General features: G+C 40.5%; 1 protein-coding gene across 1 annotated transcript; it reads right to left on the bottom strand.

Annotated features, from left to right (window-relative positions):
* Positions 1-1,682: 1,682 nt before the first annotated feature.
* Positions 1,683-17,122, bottom strand: pls3 (plastin 3 (T isoform)). The gene is made up of 16 exons (XM_069146753.1): positions 17,060-17,122; positions 11,264-11,367; positions 10,904-11,055; positions 8,230-8,359; positions 7,866-7,998; positions 7,154-7,235; positions 6,887-7,052; positions 6,657-6,799; positions 5,753-5,848; positions 5,387-5,582; positions 4,736-4,814; positions 4,494-4,611; positions 4,280-4,410; positions 3,323-3,446; positions 2,890-3,014; positions 1,683-2,806 (listed from the first exon to the last, which is right to left on the bottom strand). Exons 2-16 carry the CDS (start codon positions 11,322-11,324, stop codon positions 2,674-2,676), a joined length of 1,869 nt encoding a protein of 622 aa, XP_069002854.1. The 5' UTR covers positions 11,325-11,367; positions 17,060-17,122; the 3' UTR covers positions 1,683-2,673.
* Between the last annotated feature and the right edge of the window lie 952 nt (positions 17,123-18,074).

The following is an 18,074-nucleotide window of genomic DNA, read 5'->3' as shown; positions in this document are numbered from 1 at the left end:
GAAGCCCAAAGAGGTCAGATTATGTAATGTTTCATGAAGAAAGAAAGAAATATAAATGTCCAAAAATTGAAATGGAAGAATAAAAATGTGTGTAGAAAAACATTACTTTTTTATGAATCAACTCACAACCGCTCAGAATTATCTTTTGATAACCAGTCTAATGCTTCTCCTGTAAAAAGATGAACCGATCACTATATATATATATCTTAAAAGTCAAAGGTTAAATTCACTGTGCCATCTGCAAAAGCACTTTTCTGTTTCTATGGATGTAAAGTGTGACCGAACAGGTTGGCAGCAACATACAGCCACGATAAGGTAATATCTTTATAAATCCAAACACACAGACACACTCTCTGATGCAAATGGAGCTTGAAATCCCAGATGATGAAGGCCACAGGAGACAGCCATCCTCATCTTTCAGAGCCTGGCAGTCAAAGCTTTAATCAGATCCTTGAAAAACTGGAGACCTACTTGGAGTGAAACTCAGGGGACCTTACAACTGACTGAGATTCAGGCCAGTGAACAGGAAAGTACAATCTGCCACTTCTATCCCTTGTTGTACTCCAAGACTGTTGACGGACTGTGAAGAAAATCCTGCCTATTAACAAGAAACAGATCCACAGATATTTGTTCTAATTATGGAAAAATATAATAATAATATTTCCCCCAGTATTCGCCTTTGGTTTGTGACAAATGACAATCTAATGCCATATTAATTGATAGCAGTTTTTCATCTCTTAAAATTCATGTTTAAAGTCCTTTTAAGTCCAGCTATAAAAGTCAGCTATCAAAACGAAGCAGGGGAAAAGCACAAACAACAGCAGTTGCTTTTTACATAATGTTTTGTAAACCAGATGCAGGATTTTATGAAAACAAATAGGGAAGAACATAAAAAGTAAAAGGCAGTTAGAGTGACAGAAACCGAGATAAGAGGAACGAGAAGCAGTAAAAAGAAAACAAAAAAACGGTTGAAATATCGATCATAAAAGAAGAAGTCCCTACTGTTTAACTCCTGACAGTTCATTCTAACTCTCACAGTTCTATTGGTAAATTGTATATTATTTTGATTATTCTATGATATATGTCCACCACCAACACACCTCTCTTTGACATTTGTGTTTTCAAGTGTCTGCTTTTCACAACACAAACACCACACATGTACGGTGCTGAAAACATCTTGATTTACCTAGGAAAAATTTTAACAAAGAACATAGTAAAAGTGAATATCCATATTATACATTCAGAGGATACCAAAAATGTGTTTGTATAAATAAAAAGGTAATTAAAAGGCTAATATAATGCATATAAAGCATTTTACTATACACAATCTTATATATATATATATATATACAAACTATAATAAAGTTTTGACTTAATCTCATCATTTGTATTTTTATGAGTGTAGTTAAAATGTGTGGATCAATTTGACCACTGACATAACATTTTAATAATATAATATTTTTCTGCTAATCAGTGTAAAAAAAAAAGAAAAGTCACAATAAATCCCCTTGGAGTCAATAATAAAACAAACACTTCCAGGAGTCCAATTATGTTTGATAGACCCTGTAGAAAATGATGATGCAATTTATGTGGATTAAAACAAAGATCAAGTTAACAGCTGAATTTGTGGTCCGCTACATTTGATGCATTTTCCAGAAATTACAAAGATCAAACACATGAGCTGTTTTCAAAGTCATATTTATTGTTACATGTAAAGCACTTTAAGAGTAGACATGAACAAGAGACCAAATCCAATTTGGCCGTTGTCATAGAATATCATGAAGCTACCTGGAATGAAGTTACTGTTTATATTTGGTAATGTTGAATACAAAAGAAAAATAAAATGGGGAAAAAAACTCAAAGCACGAGTACAAATGGTCTTTGAGACAAGAAGGCACAGCAGAAGCCAGGAGAGTGTTATCAGCCTGCTCCTCATCCAATGTAACAGACAAGAAAAAACAAACAAAAAAAACCAGAAGCCCAACATAACGAAGACTTAACACCCCAAAAAAACCATTGCATTTACCTCGCATAATAATCCCAAAAAACAAACAAAGTACAAGGATACAGTCGCTGGTCATTGCTATAAGTTGACCTTATGGCTTCTGATATGTTTATGGTACCAGTTATTAAGTCATACTTGTACTTCATTAGGTGAGAGGAAATGTTTGGGTGCTTTTGGACGTGTGCTCCACCGAAACATCCCGCCTCTCTCACTTTTTTTCTTTTTGCCTTCTCAAACATTTGGTAAGTATGGTATTCAGGAATGTGTTGCTTAGTCAAGGCTATAATTTACTTATCAGTCAGAGTAAAAATATGTAAACAATCTTGCAGCTGGAAATATGCATACACGCTTTAAAAAACAAAAAACAAAAAAAAAACAGCATTCTTATACATTAGGAAGTTCTGCATACTGAGAGTAACAAGTCGACGAGAGCCGCCTCTTCAGATGTTTTATCACTGTAGCCTCACTTTAAATAGCAGGACAGCACAATATTCTTCAGAAAACATCTCTTGCTAATCAAACGAGGCACGGATACATGCAAATGTAGGATTCTGACTCATTCCAAAACACATAAACAAAAAACCAAAATCTTCATTCCTTCAGGTGGGGGAGCTCTTTTAAAATGCTAACGGCTTGTGGGCAGGAGGAAGTGTCACAATGATCCCAGCTCAGACTCGCTTCATCCCCCGTCCCATCAAGCAGGCGAAGACCGTCATCACCATTTTGGGCTTGACCTCCACCAGGTCCTCTGGGAGCGCGTAGACGCGGGCTCCGATCTTCCTCGCCATAGAGATGGCGTATCTAGGAAGGACACCGATTTAGTTGAACTGCTCTCACATGGTCACTTACAACATGGCAGAAGGTGCTTCTCTCTCTTTCCTTACTTGGCGTTCTCCAGCTTGTCGTCATCGGAGAGGCTGCCGGTTTTTATCAGCTCGTTGTTGATGCTGCCGGGCTGAATGGCGTCGATCAGTTCCAGTACTGCCAAGCTGCTGCTGATCTCCTTGTCCTGATCACCGCGCGACAACACAGATTAAAGGTCTTAACAGGCAGCTTTTAACCACATCTCATGGTCTTCATCAGCAAATGGAGTTGTCTCAGTAAAAGGGGACCTGACCCCCCCACTCCACCCATATCACCACATCTCTTCACGTGGCTCCATTTGCTCATTAAGACCTTGAAAGCTTGACAAAAATGTATAATAAGGCTCCCATTATTCAATAATAATCATTCATTTAATATACAGGGGGTTCGTTTACATTTACAGATTCTGAAATTCAACAATATTTTAAGCAAAAAGTGCGACGGCTGGTTTACCTTAAAACTTGCAATCTTGGTTGACTTTCCCGCCTGTGCCAATGTTTCGTTCACCCACTTTACAATGATGTCATCATTTACTTTCTGTCCATCGCCCAGCTCCTCCAGTACATTCAGCGTATATCTGAAAGATTGGAGAGGCAGCATGTTTATTATTAAAATCAACTAAAAACTCCAGTCAAATGATTTTTTTTTTAAACTCCAAGACCAAAAACAAAAAAAACTTTCATTCTTGATCGTTTTTGCTTTTTAAGAGCCAACACTGAACACTGGAAGTAAAAATGAGGAACCACTAAATATGTCAACAAGCATCCATCGAGACAGGAAGCGTCATAATTTATGTAAATGTAGTTTCAACTTGGAAAAAAAACAAAACACCACTGGCATGAAACAGAGACTGCCAACTGGAACTACCAACTCCCTACAAAGAGTTTACAGTAAACACACAGAGCTATCACAATGAAGCTGACAGTGAAGACTGATGGTGATTGTAGCGTTTCAAAATACCGTGCACAGACATATTAACTGAAACACTAAGATGCCAATCCTTGGTTATGCTCACAAAATATACAAATACGTTTTTTCCTTTTTCGAAAAGCTCATGAATTCCCTCATGAAGCTACTTTCATTTGACAATTCAATTTTTTTGATATTTTGAGAAGTTCAGTCGTGTTTTCATGAATTTAAAGGTCCCATATTGTTTAAATTCTGATTTCTATTCCTTTTTTTGATCATAGAGCAGGGATGGGTGCTATGTGAATACTGTGAAATGCTCACTCCACAGAGAACTGCACACAGCTCACATTCAGCAATGGTCCTGTTTGAATTCACCACACAGTCCATGTCTTGCATGCACTTGTTTACACCAGGTGAGGCAGTATTTACACTTCAGAGGAGCATTTCTGTTTTATTGGGACAGGTGATGCGTGAAGTGATGTAGTTGTAGTGGAGTTTTACCTCCTCATCAGCTGCCACACCACCGCCAGAGTCAGGGTAGCGTTGCCATCGTTCAGGTCCTGCCCGCCGATGCCAACGAGGGAGAACTTGGCTGTTTTGCCCAGATCCACTGCATAGTTACAATTCTCCAACTGGGGGCACAAAGTCAAACGGTTGGCACACAAGAGACAATTTTCTTTTCTGTTTCGGAACAATTAAAGGGAATCTAATCTACCTTCTTCATGTTGGTTCCCAGTTTGGGGTAAGGTGGCTTGTTGACCTTGTTGTTCCAGTCAACCACCACTTTAATCTTCTCGTAGAGTTGGAGGATGACCATGGCATCCTGTAGGTCTCTAGAAAAACATTCAACATCAACATCAAATAAGACATAGAAGCAGAATGTTAGTCATGAAAACTCTTCAGACGTCAAGGCACACAGGTGTGAGATAAACTGGGCTTTGTTGGTGGTATACGTACACATAAAGATGATTCACGTGCGGGTTCACTCCCAGCGAGTTCATCCAGTTTCTAAATGTCCTCTCTTCTCTCGTCTCACCTAGACAGCAAAGGATGGGGGGGATTTAGGGGACTTAATGGTAAATGTCAGCATGCAGTGCTGAATACTTGCTGTAAATATACGATCTGCATATTAACTATTGTACTTAGTAGGAACTGGAGCCGGAAGTGGCTTGTCTTCACATTAAAATCTGTTTCTGTGCTAATGTAAGCCTGTTAGCTGTTTGTTGAACTGGTTCTGTTCATTTGGAAGTTAGAAACACAGCTACAACATGAAAAGTTATGTTGTCTGTGGGATGGGATCCTAAAAAAACACTGTTTATTTTAGTTTTGTTAATTTTCTATGTAAGTCAAACTATGTTTAGTTGTTTTGTTCTTCTCACTGGTTTGATGTGAAGTTGCTTCAATGTGTCAATCAAACGTTTTAACTGCTCCTACAGTAAGGATGTTTTTCCTGAACTTCCTCACCGTTCCTGAACTTTTGATGCTTATTTACTCATGAATTATAAATAAATACTTGTGATTTGATCCCATATTATTATGGGCGTTAAGACGAAGACCGCTGGGACAAAGACTGAAGACGGTTTAGCCTATTTTTCTCTCCACGCGCACCTTCCAACAGTGCCCAGTTAATGTCTTCATTCTCCGGCTTGGTGAGCGCTGGGTATTTGTTGAACAGATTAGCCACAAAGGCCAGGTTGAGTTTGGGGTTCCCGCTGACGACGTCAGCTGGTGTGACGAACTGCCGACAGCCGAGCCTGTCGGCCTGCTGCAGCATGGCCTCTGCCCTCTTCATGTCGTCTTTCTCCTGAACACACACACACACGCGCGCGCACACACACACACACGCACGCACACACGCACACGCACACACACACACACACACACACACACACAGATCACACATGTGCTCGGGTCAGAAGCACTGCGCAGCTGTTACTGTGTGGTGAAAACGCTCAGCTGTGAGAGCCAACTTACACTGAAGCCTGCCATGTTGATGTCGATGCGCGGCTGATCTTCCTCCGTGCCCTTCGGGGAGATTTGATTCAGAAGGTGGAAATAGGCCCTTGAGTCCTAGAAAATAAATAAACAAACAAAAAATAGATTCTCACTTTAGAGTAAACAAGAAAATCCACTTTGTAATTCATTTGTAATTTGTGTCTGATAAAGAGGGGTTTTGATACTGCTTGGGAACAACTTTCACTCTGACCACTATAACACACACACGTGCATTTGGTTTATGATAAGTTAAAGCTTTGAAATTATTCTAACAGTGAATTTTAAAAGTATATTTCACAGAATCAAGATGCTAAATGTTGAAATAATGAGCACCAATTAGATCAGAAAGAACAAAAGTCAGGAAGCTTTTGACATTTCTATGTAGTGACAGTCTGAGGAAAAATATATAAATAAAGACAGGTGCAGTGGCTACTGGTTGATTTATAAAGTGGCTTGTCATGGCTCCAAGAGAGTAATTAAATATTCAGACAAATACTGTAGATCCCACATCTTGAGTGCGACCATCTATCTGAACGTCCTTAAGAAAAGGCACGTCGCCAAAGAAACAGAAGCGCTTTAATCCCTTCATACACATTTGACAGATTGCCGGTGTTAGCAAGGGACACTACCCACTCATTCCTATTTTTGCAGCAGTCGGCAAACACGAACACAAACATGAACGACCTCGCCAGATGTTCAGACAGAGGCCTGTGTTTGTGGACCAACAGTGTTGGGAAATGAACAAGCAGAAAAAAAAAAAAAAAAGGTTTAAAAAAAACTACAAGCGCTCCCTGCAAGACCCTTATTTCCTCTTTTAAATTTTTAGTGATTTCCCTTTCTGCATCTACTGTTTAATGGGCTCAATGCCAGTGACTAAACCCACTTTGATGTCAGAGCTGAAGTTGTTGATCTTCTGCCAGCCAGCATTTTCCAGGTGAAAGTTTGCCCAGCGTAGCAGCAGCTCTTCTGGTGACAGCTTCATCAGGTCCTCCAGGGTTTCTCCATCTCTCAGCAAAGCTGCCAGCGCTGTCGAGGGGTGTTAATGATCAGTTAAATGACTTGACAACAGACCAGGGGAGCCCTAGTGTTAGGACTCAAATACATGTTTGGTACCTTCATTTCTGCTGAGCTCGATGTCGGCAAACAGGCCAATCTTGATGATCTGCCACAGCAGGCCCAGCACCAGATGGGGCTTCCCTTCTTTCAGGTCTAAAGCGCCGATGTTCACCACGTGGCAGCCAATGGCAGAAGCAGAGTTCAGGGCCAGGTTCAGGTTCTCCTGTAAAAGTACAAACCATCAGCTGTCTGCACTGCACGCTTGCACAAAAAAAAAAAGACAGAATACAAAAGCAGCACTAGCATTAACTAACGTTGACTGACCTGTACTGTGAACGGCGTCAGCTTCTTCTTATTTATGGTCCTCTCATCGATAGTGTCTGGCACTGACAGGTTGATCATTTTGCTGTGCCAACACACAAAACCATACTTTTATCATTTGTTTGATGCAGGATCCATGTTGTAAAATCATTCAGCAAGAGACGGCAACCCAAATGTTCACTGTTCACTGGCATCGAGCAAGTTGGTGTCAAAAATTCAACTCTTGGGAGTTTCCTGGTAGCTAAAGTGGTGCAACTATAGACTGTTTATAAATTCCCCCCCTCCCCTCCCTCCCCCTCGAGACTGTCTGCCTGGGTTAAACCCTGTGGTCTTTAATATCCATATTAAATAAGCTGTATGGGATAAATGAAACTTCTTAAACTTAAAGTGTAAGACTGTTAACAAAAAAGTTTCCACCTGCAGTTCAGGTACAAATAAAATAAAATAAAAAAAACATTATTAGGTGCCAAATGCAGAGTTTTAATTTAGAATTAGTCATTTTCTTTTTCAGGACAGTTGAAACAACAGGTAATCATGTCTCAATGTTTTTTTTTTTAATGAATGTAGTAATAGAACGGTTTCCTCTGCTCAAATAACATGCACATATTTCTCTATATGTTTTTCCAGCCAGTATGTGACCATAAAATCGAGTGCAGGTATCTGCCACTTATTTCAGAAGTGTAGCAGGGTGAAGGAGAAGAACAGGAAGTCTCACCAGAGTACGATACCGTCTGCGACACACTTGAAGAGAGAGTCTGTGTTGGGATCCATGGGCAGGACATGTTGGCAGTCGGGATCTTTTTCCAGAGCAGTGTTGATCCAGTTCACAAAGGCAAATCGCTCTTCCTCTGTGAGGATGAAGACAGACGTCATTTAAAATGCAAAACACCAACAATAAACTGAGCCCATATATTGACTCATTTCAGAAGGCCACATGTTCCATTATGGCTTTCTCCACTTGTAAATGAAGCACCTGTAGCTGAACCACAGAGAGTACAAAGTCAACATCTCATGACAAACATAGCAGCAACTGGAGGAAACAGACAGCGTCCATGACGTCAGGGCTCCGTGTGACGTACCAGAGAACGAGTGTTGTGTGCCTTCGCTCGACAGCTCGGACGTCCCTCCGATAGCCAGGATGCCTTCTTTTCTGTTGATGGCCTTGCGGAAAGTTTTTGCAATTTGAGTGCCCTTCAGCTCCTTGACGATCTGAAACAATATCAAAGACAACTTAGAGAACAATTTCGCCTCAAACCTCCTAAATTTATGTTTGAGGCTGAAGATTATGGACAATTTACGATATTTTTACAAACATTTGGTTTTGTGGAAAAGTGATTAGCCAATTCATTGTAATGGACAATTAATCGTCTTTGTTTTTAGAAGCGTTAACTATATTTTTTATGAATTATTATGAATATAATGCAGTCTAAAGAAACACTACCACCTTCTCACCTCTGCGCTAAAATGTATGAATTAAACAACAGATAGATGGCAGTACGAATAAAAACATTATAGGTGGAATAAAAGTGAACTTTAAGAGAGAACAGTTGATAATTGGATTAAATTTGATTGTACAGGAACATTGAACGTAAAATCACAATCAGATCAGCCACATGTTGTTTTATTGCACCATGATTCTGGTGAATCAGTTTGTAATTCACTGAAAATGTATTTTTCAAAAATGTAAACTTAATCAAAAAGTGATCAACAAATAAATGAGTGATAAAAACTATCTTTAGTTACTTCTGTGCAAAAGCCTCAATCATCTTCTCTCCTTTTACTGTTGTTGCCTCGATGTCTTATCGAGCTCCCGTGAGCCACCGGGGCAGCCGAGGTCACTCAGCAGACACAGCAGTGCCGCGGCAATTTCTCCTCACTGGCATGAAAACATAAAGCCAACCTGCCAGCTAAAGGGCTGAGAAGATATGGTGAATGTATCTTGGTGTTTTGAACAATATAAAAGGGCTGAAAAACAGTGTTTGTTAATGTCAACGGGTCCAGGAAGGCGTCAGATTGATGGAGTCACAACAGCGACTAATGTGTTGTGCTTTCAAATCCACTGCAGTCAGACAGTTCATTCACGACACACGTAATCTAAGTACAGTGTTCAGAGTGTGAGAGTCAGTGTGTCATTAAGGTAACAGTGAAACCTCAGCTACAGATCCTCCACAGTAACGACACACTCAGATTTCACTCAACATTATAACATCAAACAATTATCTCCAATCTTTAAATAGCTCTCAGCTAATGAGATCATGTAGAGCTATGTGGTGAGGGATACTACCGCATGTACATGAGCCACTCTGATAAAGTCTATTATATGGAAATATGTCTGATATTTCCTGCTGCTGAACTTATCACTGCTCCATCAGTGACCTCAGCCCTGTAGGCGTTGTTGTTTGACCACAATGAGCTATTCAGCCTGGCACAGGGCAACTTGTTTAAAAAGCACAGCACTCTTTACCACCAACATACACAAGGTCGCAGGACGCTTGCTTGCACTTCTTTTGCACTCCGTGTAAAAGAGGTGACCACAACAAGACCATCACGGCCTTGTGCTGATGATGAAGATTCAGTTCTACCATTCTAGCATAAATTTGTTTTTGGTGTTCATAATAGTGTTTCTTCAAAGCCTGGTAGTGAAGAGCTCACCTTTCTCACACAATGGTACATGACTGGGAAAATACTCCCCTTAGCCAAATACTACTCTATTCAGGGGAGGTTGAAAATAGGTTGATAGTGCGTTCAAAAGCTGAACACTCACTTGGTGTGTGAACTCAGTTGTGTGTGTGTGTGTGTGTGTGTGTGTGTGTGTGTGTGTGTGTGTGTGTGTGTGTGTGTTATTTTCCCAACGTATATTTCAGCAAATCATGATGCAATTCGATGACATCGTCAAAACCTGCTCACGCATTAGACTCTAATTGGCCGCTACCGGCTCGACTGGGCCAGTGACCAGCCAACCAATTTGCCCTGCATAAACTTTTACTGGCCCCGGGCCATCGGGCCACTGGTTGTGTCAAACCCTGATATGTAGCTATATCCGTTATAGAAATAAGGGAGAATCATTGTCTTGCACTGACGTCCTTTTTTCATTTTCCATCTTTGATATGTCTTTGTCATTCTCTTTAAAATCTTATTTCATCGAGTAAATCATATTCTATTTCATTTTTCTTTCCCTAAATTGCATGATTCTATTCGATTGCTGTGCAGCAGCTTTAATCCTGATTTCTCCATGTGAAGAACTTGTTTTGAAAGGTGCAGTATCAATCAAGTTTATTATAATTACTGTATATGACACATTATGATGGCAGCACCTACAAAACAACAACGATGAACTCCAGAAGGCGGTTGCCATCATGAAACCTTAAAGAATAGCTGAAATTGTAACGTTATAAATGTAATTAAACAGAAACGGCACCTGTCTGGTTGACCCTTCTGATCTTGAGATTTGGCCTCATAAGGCCGGCCTGTGAGCGACTGCTCCTTCATCACTTCTGAAGTCAAAGTACTGCAACCCACTTCACTTTGCTGACCTCACTTCCACATTCCTGGAGTGTGTGTGTGCGTGTGTGTGGTTTGTGGGAGGCCTTGCCACTGCGTCGCACGCATAGCTGCTGAAAAGTTGCTTTGCATAGAGGTCCCACTCCGACGGGAGAGGTGCAGAAAACAAAGACTAAACTCACAGAAAGAAATGAAGGAGGAAACTTGACGGGCTTGAAAACTGCGAGCTGCTCTGAGCTCTGCTTCACTTACCGCCAAGAACTCTACAAAGCTGATCTTATTGTCTTTGTTGCGATCAAGTTTGTGGAGGATCTCTCGAACCATGTATCCAGGGAGGGGATGGCCGGCCTCTTTGAGGAGCTCACTGAGTTCATAATCACAGATATGTCCATCGTTGTCCAGATCTACAGAAACACAGGAGCTACAATTAGATACTAGCACATAATATGGTTAAACTGTAACATATATTTTAATAATCAGACCCGTGAGAGAAAATTTGTATTAATTAATTAATTAATTAACTTTTGGTCTTCAAAATGTCTTGAATAGAAAAAAAAAGGCAAGCAGAGGGCTAATTAATAGCATAGTCATAGTTACACGGCTTTTACTCACCAATTTTCCCAAAGATCTCCCTCATCTCCTCCTCCTCCTCTTTTGTTATCTTTCCAGACATTTTCTGTGATTGACCTGAGGTGGTCAGCCAGGGAACGGTGTGACTGTGGAGAGAGCAGAGGGATCAGCAAGGTCTTAAAACAAAAGGAGCAAGAACAACCTGAGACGAACTGCATCTTCATCTGCCTCTCATATGCAGCCCATCCAGACTGCCACCACCCTCTGTGCGAAGGGGACTGCACTACCCCGAGTCAATAATCTGCGACTCAGATCACTTGCTGGTAAAGTAAACTTTCCTCTTCAGGCAGACCCAAACTCCCTCCTCATCTTCCGTCGGGTCTAAAAAACTAAAAATAATACATCAGTCACTCTCCTCACTGATCCCTGCTGATCACATCTACTGTTCTCTTCAGCTCTTTTCCTTTTACAAACACATTTATCCCCTAATCAAAGCAATTTCCTGTTAGCTCCATTGTACAGCAAGAAGCTACACTGCCAGAGGAGAACAGCCTGTGGAGGATTTGAGGATCTCTCATAGTTGTGCTTCCTGAACAGCATTTCTTTTAAATCTCCTAAAATGAACCGTTTTTTAACAATGCTCTCTATCTTTTTTTTTGTTTTTGTTTTTTTATCTACAAAACAGCAGCTGTAATGAAAGGTATTGAGACCACATCCGGTTTTATGTGACAACGTAACATGTTGAATATTTGGGAGTCCTCTGAGAGGGCTATATTTCTGAATTTTTAACAGAAAAGAGAAGAAGCCTCTTCCAGGAAAGAGATTTGCTTTAAATGTGTCACAAAACAAAACTATCAGCCAGTGAGATTCAGCCTCAGTTATTTTGCCTGACGAAAACCGCCGTGTTCCCGACCTCCTCTGAGGCAAAGCAACCATCTGAAAATCACTGAAAATGAGGAATTTCTCTCAGCGCCTGTTTCCCGTCCTGCAGTGGCGGAGGAATGCATGAGGCCTGGGCAGATTGGAGCTCCGCTTACAGAGAGGTGAGCTGGGTGTGCTGCCTCGCTCTCCGAGGCCAAACTGGTACGATGGCATTCCTCTCCAACCCGAGTGTTCAGAAAACAAAGTGAGGTTTTCTACTGCGGTCAACTGAGGATCTTTTCCGACAGAGACGGGTTCCCTTTTCCCAATTTGAAGTCCAGACTGTTTATTATCACAGCAGATTAGTCAGAAAATCCTGAGCGAAGCTTTGTCTGCTTTCCACAATGCAACATGTGTAAAACCATATGAGGGAACACTTGAATATCCAGTCAATTAAATGGATCACAACCCACCTGATCACCAACATCACACACAATCAGACAATGAACCAAAGCCCAGTATCTGTGCATCCTCTGTGATGAATGAAACTATTATTAGCACTCATGAAAGATGATTCAACAGCAGCCATGTGGTCTCTGAGACGTGACTCAGTTCCTGCAACGCGGCTCTTACAAACAAAACAAAGTGATTAAATCAAAACATGTTGCCTTGATAAAAAAAAGAAAGAAATCAAGGAGTTTACCAACAATTTCATTCATTAAAACTCATGTTTATTATGTTCATATATTTAAGAAGACTGCTTCTTGCTGACAAGGACAAGAGCTTTGTCACTTTACCGAGCCACAACACAAACAGATTTGAAATGCCTCACCATGAATCAGAGACCAGAGTGTTTTTTCTTCCATAAAGTAACACCAATTCAGGGCACGAGCAAACTCCTGACTAAACTATTAGGAAAAATGACGATGCCAGCATTGCTATATTTAACCGTTTTCTCCAGAAATGTGGCCACTGAAGTCTGCCCAGCGGCTACAATGAAGGCCCCGACAAACATTACCTCATGTGCCGGCCCTTGTCACACCCGCGACAGAGGCAGAGTGGAAACAAGAAGAGGGGGTTAAGTACACGGGGCGAGGGCACAGATGGCAGAGGACAAATGTGAGACGTTACAAGAAGAATAGAGGGTTTGTAATCACCGGCAATAAATCCTGTGTTACACTAGGAAAACGGGTGCGGAGTGTCAGGCTCCGAAGACAGTTGGTGTCTTTGACAGCTGGACTGCGTGCCTGCAGAGGAGCGAGGACTCCTGCACTCTTTAGTGCAACATCAACATCCTAAATGGAGAGGCTCCTGTTCGCCTGAAAGAATACCAATACCTCTGATAGGGTTGAAGCACATTACTGAAACCTCAGTACTTAGCCGAGTTCGATAGATGAGAATGATACTGCCATAAATACAAAAACAATTATATAAAAAAAAAAGAAAAAAAAGAGGGACAAATACAATCATCTGTGTAGTTTTCCAGCCGTCTATCCAGCTCACGTAATGGCAGCAAAACAGGAGCAACTGGACTTGCTTGGTCCTCTTTAAGACATTTCACCACTCAGTCACAGAGCTCGCTCAGCTCTCGTTTTACAACTTGATATCAACCATACACGTCAATTTCTTTCCAAGCTTTTAATTGTTGAACCAAAAACAGCACATCGACGCTGTTTACAATCGCCTTTGATGGATCATTCAGCCCATTTAAAGCGGAGGGGCTGATCCCAGACTGCCGATTTAAATGTGCGACACACCCCATCCCGCCAGCGATTTTCGTCCACAGTTACATGGGAAATGTGAGGCACACAAATAGACCGGGCACCCTTCCCAAGTGTGGTCAAGTTCATGTGCACACACCCAACACAAGTCTGCAGGAACTGAACATGGACCTTTTTTCTTTTTCTTTTTTTTTTTAACATAGTCCCAATCGACTACAGATGTGAAGCAAACTGACTCATGAAACACTTATTTCCTGTTCAGGCTGGGTGGATAAGATAAGTAGAGCCACACTGACAGGTAAGGAGGAGGAGGTGACAACAACAAATGTTGTTTGTGGACTTTAAACAACTGTGACATCATGAACAGCTGCGAGCAGAACACCCTGGGCAGGGTTTAGTTTTTTTTTTAAAGCTTGAAAAACGTCCAGTGAATCATCATGGAAATATTTAAATGAAATGGTCCCTTGACAGGTTTCCTAACTGTAACCGGCTCATCTTTGCTCACCGAATGGAAGCATGCAGCAGTAGTTAATGATCCAGCAGGTCCAGTACTAGTAAAGATGTCCATGCAAACCCTCAATGAGGAATGTCATCGGATGGGTTGCAGAGGCTGAATCAGTCAGCTCAGCCTGTTTCTGTCACAGGTGAGCTGCCACACCTAGGAGCACTACCCTTGACAAAGCATAATCCTTTGATTACCACATAATCACACACTACTACAGTAACTGACAAATACCGGCCCGTTCGCCTGAAACCGTTGAAGTGCCGTTGAGCAAGACGCAATTTACCTCAAGATCATGTTAACAAGTCGAGTCCTGAGCTCCCAAACAAATGACACAAACCTGACTGAGTCATTGAATTGTTCTTTTTGCTGTATTGACTGTAGAACAGTTAAAAACCTAACAAATATACATGGCCATGACTCAGCGATCATTACAGCGCAGTGCACTCACGTTTTTTTTTTAACAATTCATCCTTGAAATAAGACCCATAATTCACTGAATTTAAATCATGAAAAACAACTATCACTACGTCCCCTTTTTAATGGATTTCAGGATAAAAGCTTTAAAGCGTTCCATTTAGAAAGTTTAAAAAAAAAGGATTGTACGATCTGGTCGAGAGTGTTTTCTAAAATGTATTTGCATCAAAACATCAGATGAAGCTAACATACGGAATCTTTTTTTTTTTTTAATCATTATAAAACAGTTAGAGAAAGAAAGTAAGTAAAAAAAAATAAATAAAAAAAAGTAACTTGATCACTTTTACTGACTTCCATAACTAGTTAAGTCACCTGTTTAAATGTCCTAACAGTGCTGGAAGTGGGGCAACCTGCTCATACGCACAGGTGTGTACAAGGATGGAAACCTCATTCTTGACTGTCTGGTTTGTCTTTACGGAGATAACATCACAAGTATAACTGCGTTTAAAACACCTGCGGCAGGTGCTCGTACGGTTCCACAGCATGAGCAAGGGAAACATAACATTTTACTTCATTTACTTTATTGTGCAGCACAGCACACATACCACACAGGTACGTTCACGGGCAATCTGATCCCACCAATCAGGTTAATGAGAGTCACAGTTAAAATAACTTGCAGCTTTTTTCTTACCCCGCAAAGGAAGTGCAAACATCAGTGTCCCTGCTGCTGGCACTATGAACAACACTTTGCCTCACGAGTCCTGATACCAGGAAAAGATGCTACACTTTCTTAAACATCTCTGCACAAGATAACGAGACTTTAACCAAGGGCGGACAGCAAGAAATGGTGTGCAGTGTTTCTGGGAATCCACATTACTGTATTCACAACACACGTCTTGTTCCAAGTAACAATATTTATCCTGTTAAAATGAGGGTCTTTCTGATATGATCAGACAGCCCCTGTTGTTCAACTGTGATCCACAATCGGGATCCCAGATGTAAGTGTGCTGCGGGCCCAGATGGGCTCCAGGAAAAATCTGGTAAATCACTCAGTGCAGTAAACAAGTTGACATAGACCACTGTTGTTCACCATTCTGAGCAGAACAAAGCCGGTTTATTTTTGGTGTTAAACTCAGGGTGTGCCACTTCACATCGTTCACGATAATATCAGCATTATTTTTGATATGATGAAAACAATCATCCAACAGTATTCCAACATATGTCATAGCGGGAGGTACCTTACATGTGTTACAGATCCGAATTGGAGAAATCATTTTTTGTTTTCGTTTTTACTGGATATTTCAAACTTATGCTGAAACATAAAACTCGGTGTGTTTTAAAAAAAAAAAAAATGAATTAGAAAATATGTGTCAGTATTTTGTCATCGTGTTAAAAAACATCGTTATCACGGAAATACCATAAAATATCGCGATATTATTTTAGGACCGTATCGTCCAACTCTAGTTGAAACATCAATGTTACCAGCATACCTAATAAAAAAAAATATTATTATTTTTTTTTTTTGGAGGATCACTTTTCTAACTCCTGTACAGTGAGCGAAATCTCACTCTGCAGCGGTCTCGTACCGTTTTAAAGACACATGCACAGAGAAGGAGGTGCAGATCTATTAATCAGAAAGGATCACATTTATTAGGGTCAAATACATCCCAGCCCTCAGAAGAGCAAACATTGAGGTTGCACCCACGTAGCGTTACAAAAGATCTATTACAACAGGCGTTAGCTCGTGCACCGGGAAGATAAAAAAAACACAACAATAGTACAGACTCCACCTAGACGGCTTCCTCCGGTGAACTAAAGGAACGAACCTGGCTCTTTTTGTTGTGGCATTTTTGCAGTATTCACAAAATATAAAAAGATATATTTCAGAAAAATACGTGGAAACATTGAGTATCATATTCAAAGCCTACGTAATGAAACTAACATATGCCGAGTTACTAGTTTAGTTGTTTCCTTCTTTGAGCGGTAGTCGCTTCTTTTTAAAAAAAAAAATGTATCAGAGCATAAATCAACGCAGTCAAAGAGTACTTTGTTTCAGTATTTGAGGACGTGCACATCGCTGCGATGATGAATAAGGCTTCAGTGAAGGTGTAGCTGCGGCTATCCGGCTATCGACAGACATGCAAGTTTTATAGGCAGGAAACTCTCCCCCTGTTTACTCCTGCACATCCTCGCCTCTAAACACGGGACAAAGGCTGTCACAGAGAAGAGAAGATGAGGACGAGGATGTTGTTTTCGTAAAGCGCTGCTGAAACAAAAGTCTAGCTGGAAGTTAGTTTTAGTTGATGGTCTACAAGTTGCCAGGAAATTGGTACTCACTGTCGGTGCGCCCGAAATTCCAGACAGCGTCCCGTTTGGAGTCCTGCCTCCTCCACGTAGGGACAAAAGTAGACAGCAGGAATGTTCGTCCCGCCCTGTTGGTGACGTCACCAGCAGGCGTTACGGATATGGGATATTTTTTCCTGCCCCAAAAATAAAAAAAAAATAAATAAATAAAAAATCAAAACCTGAATAAAAGATTTGAAGTTAAAACTAATCAAAATAGAAGTAAAATACATTTTAATGTTCTGTTTTTTTTTTAGTTTTTTTTTTTTAACTTCAGGCAAAAACACTTCTGTCAGATTTAACCATCGTTTGCCGAAAGGCATACGTCTGTGTTTGTGATTATTCTCCAGAGTGAAAGCAGGAGTGAACAGTCCTTGAGATCACAAACTCTCATGGCACAGCCTGACATTTAAAATAGTGGAATGAATGAACACAATATGAACGAAGACAACAATTTTTTCAAAATGAAGGATGAGGCGGGGAAGATAATCATAAAAAAAAAGAGAAGAAAATATGGCCCAATTCAAAATATCTGGAGGTTAGTCTGTCAAATGATGGCATCTAATATTTATAGGTTAAAGAGAAAGGTAAATATTTAAAGAGGGTTTCTTCAAAAACAAAGAAAGAATATAAACAGACTGGAATCATTCTTTAGTGTTGGGTTGTGTGCTAAATAATTAAGATCCACCTATCCAACAATGATGTGTCAGGGAGAGAGAGGGCCAGTGTTTCCTGCTGTGAGGACAAGAAATGGAAACATGCTATCAGTAATATACAAGAATGAATGGATAAGGTGGTTCAATGATCTATGATGCTCATAAAAGAAACTACTTTTATTTTATCCTGACACAAAACCAGGTGGTATACACCACAGAGATTGATGAGTGTATTGATGGTACCACAATTGGTGGAAGCAGTTTAAAACAAATTGGGTATTCCTGTTGTGTTTAATTTAAGCCACACCTGCAATAAACAAAATGCAAAAAAGCATTTGAAGACTTCAAACCCT

Source organism: Embiotoca jacksoni, unplaced genomic scaffold (genome assembly GCF_022577435.1).
Source record: "Embiotoca jacksoni isolate LCO1_2020_lvr unplaced genomic scaffold, fEmbJac1.0.p SCAF_13, whole genome shotgun sequence".
Lineage (NCBI taxonomy): Eukaryota > Metazoa > Chordata > Actinopteri > Embiotocidae > Embiotoca > Embiotoca jacksoni.
The sequence above is the reverse complement of the archived record's forward strand: the minus strand, read 5'-3'. Positions and strand labels throughout refer to the sequence as shown.

What these genes read in the sequence shown, in the direction of transcription:
- pls3 (XM_069146753.1), bottom strand. Translation starts at nt 11,324, where the DNA reads ATGTCTGGAAAGATAACAAAAGAGGAGGAGGAGGAGATGAGGGAGATC. An exon ending in TCAACATGGCAGGCTTCAGT is followed by an intron (nt 5,583 to 5,752) that starts GTAAGTTGGCTC and finishes GTGTGTGTTCAG; the next exon opens with GAGAAAGACGACATGAAGAG. An exon ending in GTGTGGCAGCTGATGAGGAG is followed by an intron (nt 3,447 to 4,279) that starts GTAAAACTCCAC and finishes CCAATCTTTCAG; the next exon opens with ATATACGCTGAATGTACTGG.